This window comes from Monopterus albus, unplaced genomic scaffold (assembly GCF_001952655.1).
Source record: "Monopterus albus unplaced genomic scaffold, M_albus_1.0 scaffold149.1, whole genome shotgun sequence".
NCBI lineage: Eukaryota > Metazoa > Chordata > Actinopteri > Synbranchiformes > Synbranchidae > Monopterus > Monopterus albus.
The window spans coordinates 922,849-938,010 of NW_018128029.1; the positions used below are offsets into that span (position 1 = coordinate 922,849).

General features: G+C 41.4%; 1 protein-coding gene across 8 annotated transcripts in view; it reads left to right on the forward strand.

Moving 5' to 3' along the window:
- ndrg4 (NDRG family member 4) overlaps positions 1 to 10,523 on the forward strand; it is a 119,240-nt gene extending 108,717 nt beyond the window's left edge. For 6 of the 8 annotated variants that reach the window (XM_020614671.1, XM_020614672.1, XM_020614676.1 and 3 more), the window contains 4 exons: positions 5,415 to 5,450; positions 5,604 to 5,655; positions 5,870 to 5,908; positions 7,574 to 10,523. In XM_020614671.1, coding sequence (XP_020470327.1) covers positions 5,415 to 5,450; positions 5,604 to 5,655; positions 5,870 to 5,908; positions 7,574 to 7,728 — 282 coding nt within the window. In that variant the 3' untranslated portion in view covers positions 7,729 to 10,523. The remainder of the gene's footprint in view (positions 1 to 5,414; positions 5,451 to 5,603; positions 5,656 to 5,869; positions 5,909 to 7,573) is intronic. The other 2 variants (XM_020614673.1, XM_020614678.1) reach the window with 1 other exon arrangement.
- The last annotated feature ends 4,639 nt before the right edge of the window (positions 10,524 to 15,162 follow it).

Consider the following 15,162-nt stretch of genomic DNA (forward strand, 5'->3'; position numbering starts at 1 on the left):
AGGTACTGCTCATCACCTGTCCAATACAGTCCCAACAGTGCAGCATGGTGGTGGCAGCATCATGCTATGGGGGTGTTTTTCAGCTGCAGGGACAGGACGACTGGTTGCAATCGAGGGAAGGGTGAATGCGGCCAAGTACAGGGATATCCTGGACGAAAACCTTCTCTAGAGTGCTCAGGACCTCAGACTGGGCCGAAGGTTCACCTTCCAACATGACGATGACCCTAAGCACACAGCTAAAATAACGAAGGAGTGGCTTCACAACAACTCCGTGACTGTTCTTGAATGGCCCCGCCAGAGCCCTGACTTAAACCCAATTGAGCATCTCTGGAGAGACCTGAAAATGGCTGTCCACCCACGTTTACCATCCAACCTGACAGAACTGGAGAGGATCTGCAAGGAGGAATGGCAGAGGATCCCCAAATGCAGGTGTGAAAAACTTGTTGCATCATTCCCAAAAAGACTCATGGCTGTATTAGCTCAAAAGGGTGCTTCTACTAAATACTGAGCAAAGGGTCTGAATACTTATGACCATGTGATATTTCAGTTTTTCTTTTTTAATAAATCTGCAAAAATATCAAATTCTGTGTTTTTCTGTCACTATGGGGTGCTGTGTGTACATTGAGGATAAAAATGAACAATTGATTTTAGCATATAGCTGCAATATAACAAAGAGTGAAAAATTTAAGGGGGTCTGAATACTTTCCGTACCCACTGTATATTTAAACAGAATCCTTTTATGTAATGGAAAAAAAGTCTAACTATCTTTGACAGAATCTCTGGGACTTTTAATGTATTGATATAGTCCTCACTTTCAGTCCACCTAATGAGATTAGATTGAAAATAACGAGAAGACTGACTCACTCCCATGTCACCACATGAGTCTTTGTTCTGGAAACATTTTGGTCCAGTGGAAGCAGCAGGTGCACTTGTATTTCTGCAACAGAGCAGGCTCACTAAGAGATAAAATTGCACAGTAATGTTTTGTCATTTTGTGCTACAATAAACTAAAAACTCTCATCTGAATGTAACAACTGTAAAAGCTGAAGACATTTGATAAGGCATTTATTCTTAATTTAATTATTTAGCGGCACATATCTTATACAGTCCACATACTGTACATGTGACAGCTCATATGAAAACAAATGGCAGATCAGTACAATGAAAGTTAGGCATTAGGCAAGAAAAAAAAGAAAACCAATCTGAATTATGAGATGCATAACTAGCAAATTCTATCCAGTGTTGAAAAAAAAATCAACTAGACTAACCTTTTAGGTTGAAGGTGTTTCACCTCTCATCCAAGAGGCTTCATCAGTTCTGCCCAACTGGCATCGAGTCAGATATATTTATCCCCATCAGTAGTGTTTCAGTCCTTTGATGCCCAACAATGTCCCCTAACGACTCAGTCGTTATACCCCAGTATTGGTGAGCATCGTTACCTCACCTGCAGACCGACACCTATTGTTCTGGTGGGCATGTTTGGGCAGAGAATTGTAGATGGATGACAAGTTGTGTCTTAGTCTACCACCCCTATGTAGTGAGGAGTGTTCTATTTGGACAAAAATAGCTTCCTTGACTCCTCTCTCAAACCAGCAGTGTTCTCTGGAGAGGATCTGGACTTTACTGTCCTCAAAAAATGTCCTTTGTTCTTCAGGTGGAGGTGGACTGTCAGGATCGGCATGTAAAGTTGCCGATGATGTCGAGGGTGAACTCAATTATATTGCCAGATGAGTAAAGGCAGAAACTGTCTCTTTAATATGAGCACTGGTAACAAACAAAAACGATACAAAAAACTGTACACACTCTCAGGTCGATAACAGTCCAAGGTCAGAACCAGCAAACGCACACAGCCAAGGGATCCAAAATGAGAGGTCAGAGAGGGAAGTTTGATAATCAATACACAGAAGACAGTCCGAATCAGGAGGGCAAGGCAGTACACAGTGGTCAAGAATATTCTGGGGTCAAAAACAGGAATCACAGATACAAGGATAACGCTGGAAAGTCTCAACTGGAGTTAGAACGATCTGGCAGTTTTTTGGTGTGGGGAAGCTGCCTATATACTGTTGTAACCAGGTGTGAGTAATGAGAAGCAGGTGAAACCAATGTGGGTGATGAGATAAAGTTCCCAGGAATCAGGGTGAGCTGGGGACAGGAAGTAGTGTCAAAATAAAAGCATGAGACTGGAACAGTGGGGCAGAATCATCACAGTGGACTGCTGACTCTGGTCCACTGGGGTTGGCCCTCCTGTGTTGGGCTATGCGTTTGTGCAGCGCCTGCTTAGTTTCACCAATGTACCAGTCGTTACACTCCTGACTACACTTAACTTGTATACACGACACCACTCTGTTTATGTCTGGGTGTTTTGTCCTTTGGATGGACCAGTCCTTGCCACAAAGTGTTCCCTGGTGTAAAGTTAACTGGGATATTGTGGTTGTGAAAGATCCTTTTTAACTTCTCTGATAAACCAGCCACATAAGGGATGACAGTGTTTTCCCCTCTTGTTTCTGGTTTCTCCCTGTTGGTGTTGGGCCTCTTCCTTGCTTTGGTGAAGGCCCACTTGGGGTATCCGCAAGCCCTAAGGGAGTTCTGGATGTGTAATTTCTCCTTCTTGGCCCCTTCTGCCGTTGTGGGCACTTCCTCTGCCCTGTGATTTAGAGTTCTGATGACTCCCAGTTTGTGTTGAAGTGGATGGTGTGAGTCAAAAAGCAGGTATTGGTCTCTGTGTGTAGGTTTCCGATATACTTCTACTTTCAGGCTTCTATCCCCTCCCAAGTGCACAATCCAAACGCCAGTCGGGGAGAACTGATGAAGCCTCTTGGATGAGAGGTGAAATGTCTTTGACCTAAAAACCTAGTCCAGTTGAAGTTTTTTCAGCAATGTATCATTGTGAGTTTACTGTATGCAATACACTGTGGTCAAAAAACAGCAATCCAGGACCAGAAACTAGAAAGTCAGGCAAGAATTAATGCTGGAGAGTCACAGCTGGAGTCTAGAACAATCTGGCAGGTTACTGGTGGGGGAAGGCTGCTTATAATGGGGTGAAAAACAGGTGTGATCAATGAGGAGCAGATGAAACTAATGTGAGTGATTAAAGTAAAAAATCCGAAACTGTGGTGAAACAAAAACAGGAAGTAATGTCAAAATAAAAGCACGACAGGAAGCAAACGGAACCGAATCATGACACCTTTCTTACTAGAGGAAACAAAACACTGGACCAATGTTACAGTAACATTAGAAATGTTTTCTCAGCTGAAACTAAGCCTCATTTTGGTAGATCTGACCACTTAGCAATTCGGCAAAAACCTGGTTACACCAAATGACTCAAGGCGAACCCATCTCAGTGAGAGCTGTTAACACCTGGAACGACAGGTGCACAGGCTAGCCTGCAGGGCTGTCTAGAGGCCACAGACTGGAACATCTTCAAAGGGGCCACAGACGACATTCATGAATATGCAGAGGCTGTGAGTGACTACATCAGCTAGTGCACATCCATATGCACACCAGCTAGAATGGTGTGTGTTTTCCCCAACCAAAAACCATGGTTTAATAGGGATATAAAACAGAAAATCAGAAAGAGATGAGAAGCTTTTAAGTCAGGGGACCAAGCGGAGTACAGGAAAGCCCAGTACGAGCTACAGAAGTCCATCAGAGCTGCAAAGAGGGCATACTTCCAAAAACTGGAGAGCTACTATATAATAACACGCGCAGTATGTGGTAGGGAATCCAGGCAGTCACAAACTATAGGAACAAATCAACAAAGACAGCCCCCTGGGACGCCACCCTTCCGGACAGCCTCAACAACCTCTATTTGAGGTTTGACAGGATGAACACAGACACCCCCTCAAATTCCCCCCGCGACCCGGGGGACACTACTTTTCAGGTGATGCACACACAGGTCCTAAAGGCCGTGAAACAGGTAAAGCCCACATAAGGCAGCGGGACCAGACAGTGTCCCCCCTAGATAATGCGGTGGCCCTGGCTTTATTCCATACCCTGAAACACCTGGACAACAGCAGTACGTATTCCTGGATTAAAGTTCTGCATTCAACACCATTCGCCCAAGCAGGCTGATTGGAAAGATGACAGACCTCGATGTCACAACTCCCACCTGTAACTGGATTTTGGATTTCCTGACTGAAAGACCACAGGTGATCAGAATGGGAGGGTGGGTGTTTGCTGAGCTCATAATCAGCACAGGCTCACCACAGGGCTGCTGTCTCAGCCCAAAACTCTTCACCCTGTACACTCAGGACTGTGTCTCCAACCATGACAACACTAGCATCATTAAATATGCTGATGACACCACCATTCTGGGCCTCATCAAGGGGGGAGACGAGTCGGGTTATAGAAGCTTGGTGAACAACATTCTTGTTTATGGAGAGGAGAATTACCTCATCCTCAACATAAACAACACAAAATAAATAATAGTAAATTTCAGGAAGCACCCCTCCCCTCTGCTGCCTCTGACTGTCAAAGGGACTGAGGTGGAGAGGGCTGACAGCCACAAGTTCCTGGGCCTGCAGGTGACATCTGACTTGAGCTGGTCACTGAACACAGCTGCCATAGTTAAGAAAGCCAGGCAGCGGCTATACTTCATCAGATGGCTCAGAAAAGCTGGGCTGAACCGTCGCCCTCTCACCCAGGCTTATAGAGGACTGGTAGAGGGCATCCTCACTACTGACATCACAGTCTGGTATGGTAACACCACACAGGCAGAGAGGAAGGCTCTTCAAAGGGTCATAAAGACTGCAGAGAGGATAACTGGGACTGAACTGCCTGCTATGGACACACTAAACACACAGCGCTGTCGTAAAACGGCAGAGAACATAATCAGGGACCCATGCCACCCAGTTCACACTCTGCTCAGACACAAAGACTGCAATAATCCCTCACTACCTCACCAAGCGTAATGACATATCCAACTCCACCATGTGAATTATTGAGTGCGATGTTTGAAGTTCACTGGGGAAAATACTATTACCTTTTTTTTTGTGTATTTCAGTTTTAATGCTTTGTCGCCTTTATGTAACTTTTTTGTTTTAAGACTAAGTGTTCTTTCTGGCTTTTGACTCCTTATCTGACTCCAAAGGAAAGCTGCACGAGAATTCCTATATGCCTAGACTGTTTGTTTATGCATAAATGGCAAATAAAAATCTTGAATCCATGAATCCTTGTTGTTCATACACAATTCTCCATGGATAAATAAGGATTTACTCAGATTTTACTCTCCAGGACAGTCAAATATGCATTTAGCTAAACTGGTGAACAGAAAATTCCAGATTCATGGCTCAGCTTCTCAGAAAGACCAGTGAAATAAATAAAAACTTGAGCTACTGGTGCCAGCAGAAGAGAGGCTAGCAGCGGATGGAGGTATATAGATGTTTGGTTGATTGCTGCTCTCCCTCTCATGGCAGATGGCTGACTCCGGTGGACTTCCCCAGCTCACACAGGTAATACACCAACAAGCAACCTTACACGTAGTCAGCAGGTTGCCAAATGATCAAATGAAATAGCAAAAAAACAGACCATGAATACATTACCCATAGTTAACACTGTTAGCCGCAAAATCAGTGAAATGAAAACTCTGACGTGTTGTTTTCCAGCCTGGCAAGCTGACCGAAGCCTTCAAGTATTTCCTGCAGGGAATGGGCTACAGTAAGTATTTATACAAAAGAATGCAGTGAGTGAGAGAGTGATTCTATATGTATGTTTGTGTCTTTGCTCAAGTTTATCTTAAATTAACTCCTTGTGAAAAGTTATTCAGCAAAAGTGTAACTGCAGTCCTGTGTGAGTGTGCTGTGATATCATGTCTTTCATGCAGGGGGACATGTTGTGTTAATCTTGCCCTCTGTCTCCCTTGCCCTCTCAGTCGCTTATGTGAAGGATCGGAGGTTGAGTGGAGGGCCAGGTACTCCCCAATTCACCTATGACTTCTTATTACTGCCCCGTTTAATGACATTGGCATTTTGAAATTTATGTGCATTTTTTATTTGTCTGTTTGATTTTATATAAAACACACTATTTTGGGCTGGTATGAAATTGTTTACTTTTGCTTTCATTTATGTTTTTCTTCAATCCTAAAGGCATTAAACCCCATCTTTGTTTTATCAAAAATAATTTTTCCTCCTGTGGAAAAATAGACTGCCCTGACTTCCCCTCCCATTGCATCTCCAGTACTGCTCTTCGCATGGCCTTCAGCTAGCTTTGAGCAAAAGCTGAGTGTATATCAAATGAACAGCAGCATTAGACAAGTCAGTTTAGTCTTTAAAAGTAAATAGCCAACAGAACAGCAAATATATAGTCCTTGTACTCAAGTGAGAAACTAAATTAAATAAGTTAAAGTACTGATTGAACACGAGGTTGACTACTTAACTTGGTCTCAGAGTTATACAGGTTCTGAGGCAAACTACTGAGGTAAATCACATAAGCACAGTATACAATATGAAACATTTAAAGACACCAGAATTTTAAATTTTCTATCTTTTATATTGATATTTTATGTTTACAGTATATTGAGTGCACTGGGCTTGGGGCTTTTGTTGCAAATTATACAAAGACTGTACAGCCTTAATGAAAGCAGACAACAAGAACCAAATCAGACTCACTTAGCAGTTAGTTGGACTAAAACTTGGAGTCAGTGTTTTTATATTAACCTTGCCAATAGTAATTAATTACTATTATTTCTTTTTTAAAACAGCTTTTATGCTGAAAGTGTGCTTTATTCCTGTCTGAAAAGTGAAATTTTAAGTCAAGCACTTAAACTTAAACTGCACTTATAAATATTTTTATATTACTGATGGAACAAATGACTATTCATAATATGAAAGGGGTAAAAGGCCAAAAAGAAATATAACCAAACTTGCTTTTGTCTTCAGTTCTACAGAGTATTTAAAACATTTTAGCAAATTTGTTTTGGCTTCCCAGCTCACAAACTCACTTACAGTATACCAGCTCCCAGTATCTGGCAGCTGTTTTCAGCAAAATAGCTCTAATACCTGCCCCAAACCAAATGACTACAGATTACAGCCAGGTGGGACCAAAACAGAGCTAGAAGGAGAGTGAATATAAAATTTAAATTTAAATTTGCCTGGTGGCTAGAAACACAACTCCAGATTAATACTAATGCTAATGAATACTGGCCATCATATTAATGTTATATGAAACATAAATGCAGTTTTAATCATTCTGAATACTTCATAAATTGTTGTGATTTTGGTAAGAGTTAGAATTCCTGTCTAGATTGTCAGGGTTCATTATTCATTTGAGAAGCAGCAAGTGACAAAATAATTTTTGAGGTCCATATAACACAAACTGAGCCCCGGGTTTTTCCTCTGCATGGTGCTGACACTGCATAGACACACAGACAGCAGTTTTAATGAACAGCTGCTGAGTTAGCCAGTAAGCTGCGTTTTATTGCCAGCTTCAAAACAGAGATATTCTTTAGTTCTCCACAAAAGCATGCACTCCCCACATCAACCCAGCATCAACTGATCTCACATTTTTGTACAAAACGTAATGCTGACTTAATCTGCTTTCCCCCATTTCCCCGTTTCTTCTCTCTCCTTCCTCCCAGTGCCCTCCGCCAGTATGACCCGCCTGGCTCGCTCCAGGACGGCTTCCCTGACCAGTGCCAGTTCCACAGAGGGCTCTCGTTCTCGGGCCTGCACGCACTCCGATAGCACCGAGGGAGTTGGCACGGTCACCCACACCATGGAGGTGTCCTGCTGAGGAGCCACAGAAAGAAGGAGTGTGGGGGTAGGGGGACAGAGAGAAAAAGCAAGAGACAGGAAGGGATTATAGCAAAGATGAGATGGGAGGGGAATGGTATATGGAAAAAGTAGATGTGAGAAGATGTGAGAGAAGTAGTCGAGCATGATAGAGGGAAGAACGTGAGCGCAACAGAAGGAAAGTACATAAATGAGGTGAAGACGGCTCTCTCTGTCTTCAGCTATCTCCTCCATAACCCCTTGTCTGCCATCTTCTTCGCTCCACTGTAAAAAAAAACATATGTATTACTAAAAAAACCGAACCACACCTTTTAAATATTCACCTAAACTCCACACCCTTTCCCTAGCTCTTAAAGAATTAGCAAACTGTTTCTGGTCTTGAAGTGTCATTTATGTGTTTGCTAAGTGTACTCCCCCCACCCCCTCACAACAGTCTATCAAACCCTGTTCCTGTTAATAATGTGATATCCAAAGGGAAAAGAGGGGATAAAAACTTTAGGGGGTGCCATAAAGAAAAAGTGTTATGCGTCAGTATTTTGCAAGCAAGTTATGCTTTTGTCATTGTGTGAGTATCTCTCTCTGTGTTCTTTGTATAGGAGTGATTCTTTCTCTCCATCAGTGACAGGGGAGCATTAGAGGGTGTGTGTGTGTGTGTGTGTGTGTGTGTGTGTGTGTGTTCAGAATTTGACAGACAGCAGAACACAGCCCATTGTGGCCCAGTGCACCTGTTGTGATTAGAGAGAATTCCTTAGCTTTTATATTCTGTGAGCATAGCTAGAGTAAACCATGCTGAATTAGAGCTGCACTTGGCAAGATTTTATATCAGACATGTAAACTAATTTTTTAGAGTGTGAGAGAGGGGTATCATCATCATTCATGTTATCAGGTGTTTAGGTGTCAGTACTGTTGGAATGCTGCTAGGAATAGCTGTACTACTGAGGTGAGCTTGTTTATTTTTTAGTAAAAGTATTAAAAATCCAGCTTTATGAAAAGCCAAACCTTGTAATAATAAGTTGATTCTGTTAAGTATAATCACAGATCATTATAAGGTGTAGTATCTGAGACACAATATGAGGCTAAACTCTTATCATCTCCTGCTAGAAAACTAAACCCAGGCACCAGTCACGGGTGCATTGAAACCTAGTTACTAGACCACCACGGAGCTTAGCTGACATAAATGTGCAGCCTAGTACATTTTTATTGCCTTTTTTATCATAATGTGTGCATGTATGGTGAAAGTATATCCAAACTTGTGTTTTAATAATCTTGATTTCTGAGCAACTTGACAATCTGTAATCTATTGCTTTATATCAAATGTACATCAAATGAATAATGGAAATATCCAGTTTAATATAACTAGTGTCGCAGCAAAGTAACTATGAAGCATTGATCAGCATGTAGAAACTTTCCAGACTTTAATCTCTCACCTATAATCACTTTCTATGAAATCAAGGGAGCATGAAATTGTCGATATCAAAGTATTTAACTGCTCAAAGTGACTGTGAAAACTTACCTGCTGAATAGATTCATGAATAATTTATGTTGTGTGTAAACTTAGGAATAGTGTCATGCCTAATAGAAGAATATTAGTGAATTTGTATAAGCTTCAAGTTGGGAGCACTACAGATTCTTATAGTTTACTATAATCTCTTGTTATGTTTGCTGTATCACTTCTCTGCCTAGGGAAGGATGAATCCAGACTTTATCCTGAACCACTTACTGTACAGTGTGGTCTATCCAGAGAAAGCTCTGCTCCATAAGATGTGATGTTGTATGGAGCATCACAGACAGGCCAGGATGGTGAACATGGCCAGTTTGCTGATGCCACATATTAGGATATTTGGTTACTGAAGTTCAGATTTTCCCTAATACTGACATTTGGAATCACATTAGTGCAATGTTGCAAAGTTACTCCTATGCACAATTATCCACAACCACACACATATTCCCATTTAGACACATTTTCACACACCTTTACAAATCATAGTGGCATGGGCTGGGTTTTGTATGGGAACTAAGCCAAAGAAAAGACATAAATACACAAACCTAACATGCAGGTAGAAATCTTTTGCTGTGTTTAGTAGGTTTTTATGTGCTATGTAACCATAATCTAAAAGGTATAGTATGTGTACAGTAGTAAAGCATAGTTTTAGACTAGTGAGCTGTGTGCTGTTGTCTGCTATAATACTGGACCACTTTGTCAATGGTATTCTGAGGTTGGGTCTCCTGATTTTTGGCTTAGTAATGTGCTGTGTTCTAGTACCATGGTCAACCTCTACTGTTTTCAGTTTTACAAAAAACCCTTTGGTCTCCTGTAAGAAGGAGCGTAGCCTCTGATCGCTGAGGTGTGTGTTATCCTGAGGCGGCCTGTAAGAGGCGGGGCTTTTTTTGGAGCCATTTGGGCACCAAGCTCGGAATGTAGGGCAATCCCCAGCCACCTTAGAAAATTACCCCCTCGCCCTCAAAAATCACAAGGTGCCCCGGCTTTCACAGGCATACCCAGTTGCACCCTAAAGGGCTATCAGCTGTCAAGTACATTTCTCAAGTGTTGGTAGTGTTATTTGTGTTTCTGAACACCAGGGGAACCCAGAGAACAGACTGATTAAAAAAAAGCTTTTTCATGCCAAGAAAAAGAGATGGGAATATTACCAAAACACAGAGAGAGATTATGACTGGGAAAATAGAGAATGAATGTTACAGGAAAGAATGTGATTTTGTTGAAGCTGGAGAGATTATTGTTGAATTGTTTGAAATAAGTGTAAAAAAAAAAAAGAACAATTCTGACATGTCGAAAGGTAAGACTATGAGAGGATATTGGCCAGATCAAACACCTCACAGAGCCTCATCGATGAAATTCATGAACACGGAAGTTTGCATTTAGCAACATTTGTGTATGATGATTTTTTAAAGGGTTTCTTGTCCTCAATTAGCTAATTTCTGCCATCTATATTTTAGTTTCCACCTACACTAATTCTACCCAAAATGCCGGGGGTGGGGGGGTGGTTGCGCTCCTGAATGTATGTTGTCCCTTTCATGAAGTGCTGTACAGCAATGTCAACCTAAGCCTCATTGTCTCAGAACCCCTTGCTATGGTTTGTACTTGTATCCCTGGCCCCACATCTGTGACATTTAACCCTGTACTATACATGAAAATCCTACTCTTTCCTGCTCCTCCTCAAGGTCTATAAAAAGTGAAATTCAGTAGCTTTCTGAAAGTGCAGAACTTCTGTAAGCTGGCCTTGGATATGTTTGTATAGTTCTTTGCTCTCCTTGGACATATAGATGTTTTTGATTTAGAGAGCAGGTTACCCAAACCCAACACCCTAACACTATTGTACTGTGTTGACAACTTTGCCTCTTCACTTGGAGTTCCTCTTTTTTCAAGTCAAAAATATGGTTTAACCTCACCTTAGTATAATAATATTGGTTCATGTACTACTACTATTCTCCTTTTTTTTAGTAACATTTTAATTGATTTATATTGAGCAATAAGTTCTTTTCTTTTTTTCTTGTCTGTGTGGTTTCATATTGTGGGAGTCTTCCCTATGAGCTTGTTTCTATTCACTACAGTAGGATGACTGACCTGCTTTGTTGTCATTCATGCGTACTGTAAAGTTTAAATATGTTACATACAGTATAAATACATATACAAACTAAGCTGTCTCTCTCCATATACTCATCAAGTAACAAATAAGGAATAAAGACTTTATGTCAAAAAGTGATGAGTCATGTTTTTCATCTGTTTTCAAGATATGCCAAGCAATCTTTCACCTCTGCTTGCACAGCTGTCTGTGATAAAATCACACCAGCCTTGGTGGACACACATGACATCTTCAGACACTATAGAAGAGTTTTTATTTTGTTCTAAACAATTCAAAACTGTTATTCCTTACCTCCTGCAGACAGACTGGTTGTGGAAAATCCTAATATGTAATGTTTCCATAGTCTACAAGAAAATGATTTTTTTTTTTTTACTTGAAACTGCCTTATACACAGGCTTTTATTCTATGTGTCATTTGTGACATTTGATCAAGAAGTGTCTGTTCCCTAACAGGTAACCCACAAAAATTGAATATGGACTTAACCATAATAACCAAATGCAGGCAGGTAGCAGGTAAAATACTACAGCTGATACTGTAGCAACATTACATATTTTCAACCACTGCAAATTGAAATACCTCAGGAAAGAATTTCAAGATTTTTTATAAACATTTTATACAAATTAGTGGTATCCAGATGATGAACTATTATGAATTTTGTTATCCAGTGGCTGTCAGGTTTGCCCGGCTGCACCCTCCTCTCTTTCTTTCCTCACACTAGTCTGCTTCCTTGCACTGATTACCCTATTCAACACACCTGCCCCGTTTCCCTGATTATTCACCAGCTGCACCTCGTTAGTTTCCCTCCTTACTTATACACTGCTCACCGTTCACTCCCCTGCCAGTTCAATCTTTGTTTTCAGGCTCCTATGTTTCGTTTTCTCCATTGTGCTACATACGCCAGTTCTAGTCTTCTGTGTCAGGCGCACCTCCGTTTTTGTCCCACTGTTTCGTTCCTCCTCGGCGGACCTCTCCTCTGGACCATGGATCTACGCATCCTACCAGCCTCCACCATACAAGTCGATGCACAGTCTCCTTTTAACTGTCTATCCATGCTCCTGTTTCCTCAGCCATCATCTTCTCCACCCTGACCAGTCCAGGAGTGATCCCAGCATCTGCAGCCCAGTCCAATTTCATCCACCATACCTCTGACTGCTCTCTGCATCTGCCGCTGATCAACACCCGGTTACCCCTACCTACAGCACGTCTCTACTTTTGCACTGTTGTCACCTTGTAAATAAATATCACTGCTTGCACCGAAGCCAGCTACCTGGGTTCATCTTCTTTCCGCTCACTTCTGTGATCGAGCAACCCTAACAGTGGCATACAGTCTAGCACCACCAGAGAAGCATATTTCAGAGAACTATCTTAAAAACAACCAAACATATTCCTATGAAATTTGGTACACGTATTTAATACCACAGCAATGAAGCCTATGGACTTTGATGATTCATCAGTATTTCCTCTAGCACCACCATGAGTCCCATGGTTTTGGTTCTGAATCAAATATCTTGAAAGCTATCAACATACAGTCTGGTTCACTTATTAAATTTGTCATACCAGTGAAACCATCTGACTGTAAAGAATGATTTCTGTGGCCACTGAAAGACAATTGCTTAATGTAACAGAGACAATCACACTGTGAACTTTACGTAGACATTTGTTTCACACTTTATTCAGCTGTTATCATGACAAACCACAGATCAGATAGACAGATTCATCTTACATAAGCATAAACTTTATTGCCAAGTATTAACAAAAATACAAGGAATTTGACTCCAGCCCAAAGGCCCCCATTGTGCACAGCAATAAAAATAAAATAAATACAAAATATATATACAAGTTAAAAGAGCAAACATAGACTAGTTGTTCAAGAGTGTAATAGCCCAGGGGAAAAAACTATCTCTGTGCCTGGTTGTCTTTGGCGCACATTGACCTGTAACGCCGTCCAGCGGGGAGGAGTTCAAACACTTTGTGTCCCGGGTGTGAGGGGTCTATAGTGATCCTCTCTGCCCTCCTTTTGACCTGTGAAGTGTACAGGTCCTCCACAGAGGACAGGCGGGCACTGATGATTTTCTCTGCAGTTCTGACTGTCCGCTGGAATCTGTTACTGTCCTGTTTGGTTGCTGAGCCAAACCAGACAGTGATGGAGGTGCAGAGAACAGACTCAATGATTCCCCTATAGAACTGAATCAGAAGCTCCTGGGGCAGGTTAAACTTCCTGAGCCGATGCAGGAAGTACATCCTCTGCTGTGCCTTTTTAATCGTGGTGCTGATGTTGGTTGTCCTCTTCATGTCCTGAGAGATTGTGAAGCCCAGGAACTTGTAGGACTCCACAACTGAAATAGTACTGCTGAGTATAGTGAGCGGAGATAGGGTGGGGGAGCTCCTCCTAAAATCCACTATCATCTCCACTGTCTTCCATGTATTCAGCTCCAGGTTATTGTGAACACACCACAGGGCCAGCTGTTCAACACCCTGTCTGTAGGCCGACTCAAGATCAAGATCAAAGATTTTTATTGTCAATTCACTATATGTGCAGGGCATACAGAAAATCAAATTCAAATTTAAAATTTTCATTCAAGTTTGCATATTGCATTCACTTCATAGATTATGAAGCATTGCTCTGCCCTACACAAAAGCAGTTAAGCTGCTTTTCTAAGTAAGAAAAGTATCGGTATCGCCAATATTTGCAGTAAAATTTTGCAGTATCACACACCACTAGCTGGCCCTGATGGGATGGATGGTTTTAGACATAAAACGAGGAATTGTTACAGATGGTTATTATTTGGCCACTTTTTTCCAAGTTCTCTGGTAACATGTAGAGAATTGTCATTGACATGAACATACAGGGACCTACAGTGTAAATGTCCATAGACTTTAAAAATTAAGTGGGTCACTGATAAAGTTCTGGTTCTGTCAGCGCTGTGTCCCCAGTATCTAGTTCTGGTGCACTGGGAATCTGTCGACTATGAATGGTCAGAGTGATTACATACACCCAGTGGTCAGTTTATTAGGAACCCCTGTGTCAGACTGAGTCTGACCCACAGTGCTGCAGTAAATCCTTCTGCATGAAAGTGATGATGTTCAGTCTGTGTCACAGAGGTGCTGGTTCACCGCTGCTGTTCAATGGTGCTGTGTTATATCGACTAGTGTTTCTGTTTTTTAGCCTGGCTTCTCTGATATAAATAATGGATAAAATAATAGAAGGTGACAATTAGAAGTTGAACCAAATCCTCAAAGCACACCACCAACTGGAGTCTTACTCCAGAAATTTTGTGATCAAGTCATTGATTTCTTTTGTTTTGTTTTGGGGTTTTTTTTTTTGTAGATTTTGCTTTACTTTCTCATTTTTCACATTCTTCATTTCATTTACCTGCCTGTCCACTATGGAGGTGATTGTTTCCACAGCTTCCTTCCCTTTGAATATATTAAGTATTATATTCCATATCTTCTGTATAGCCCTTGTAATCCTTTGTTCTTCCATCCTGGCTGAAAGTGCCTTCAGGATGTTAAACTGCTTCTCATTTTGTAGCTTCTGATCTTCAAATTCCTTGGTGTATTTCTCCTTGAACTTACTGAATTGTTCAGCCTGGTTCCTGGCCTCCTCCGCAGATTTCTTCTTCATGTCGTCTATTCTGTTCTTATACTGTAATCATGAGTTATTAATGGATAAGTTAGAAAAATATGGGATCAGAGGAATGGTTCTGAAATGGATTAGAAGTTATTTGACACAGAGGCGTCAATTTGTGAAGTTAGGTGAATACCAATCGAGTGAGCTGGACATTGTATGTGGAGTGCCTCAGGGTTCTGTTTTGGGACCTAAATTATTTATA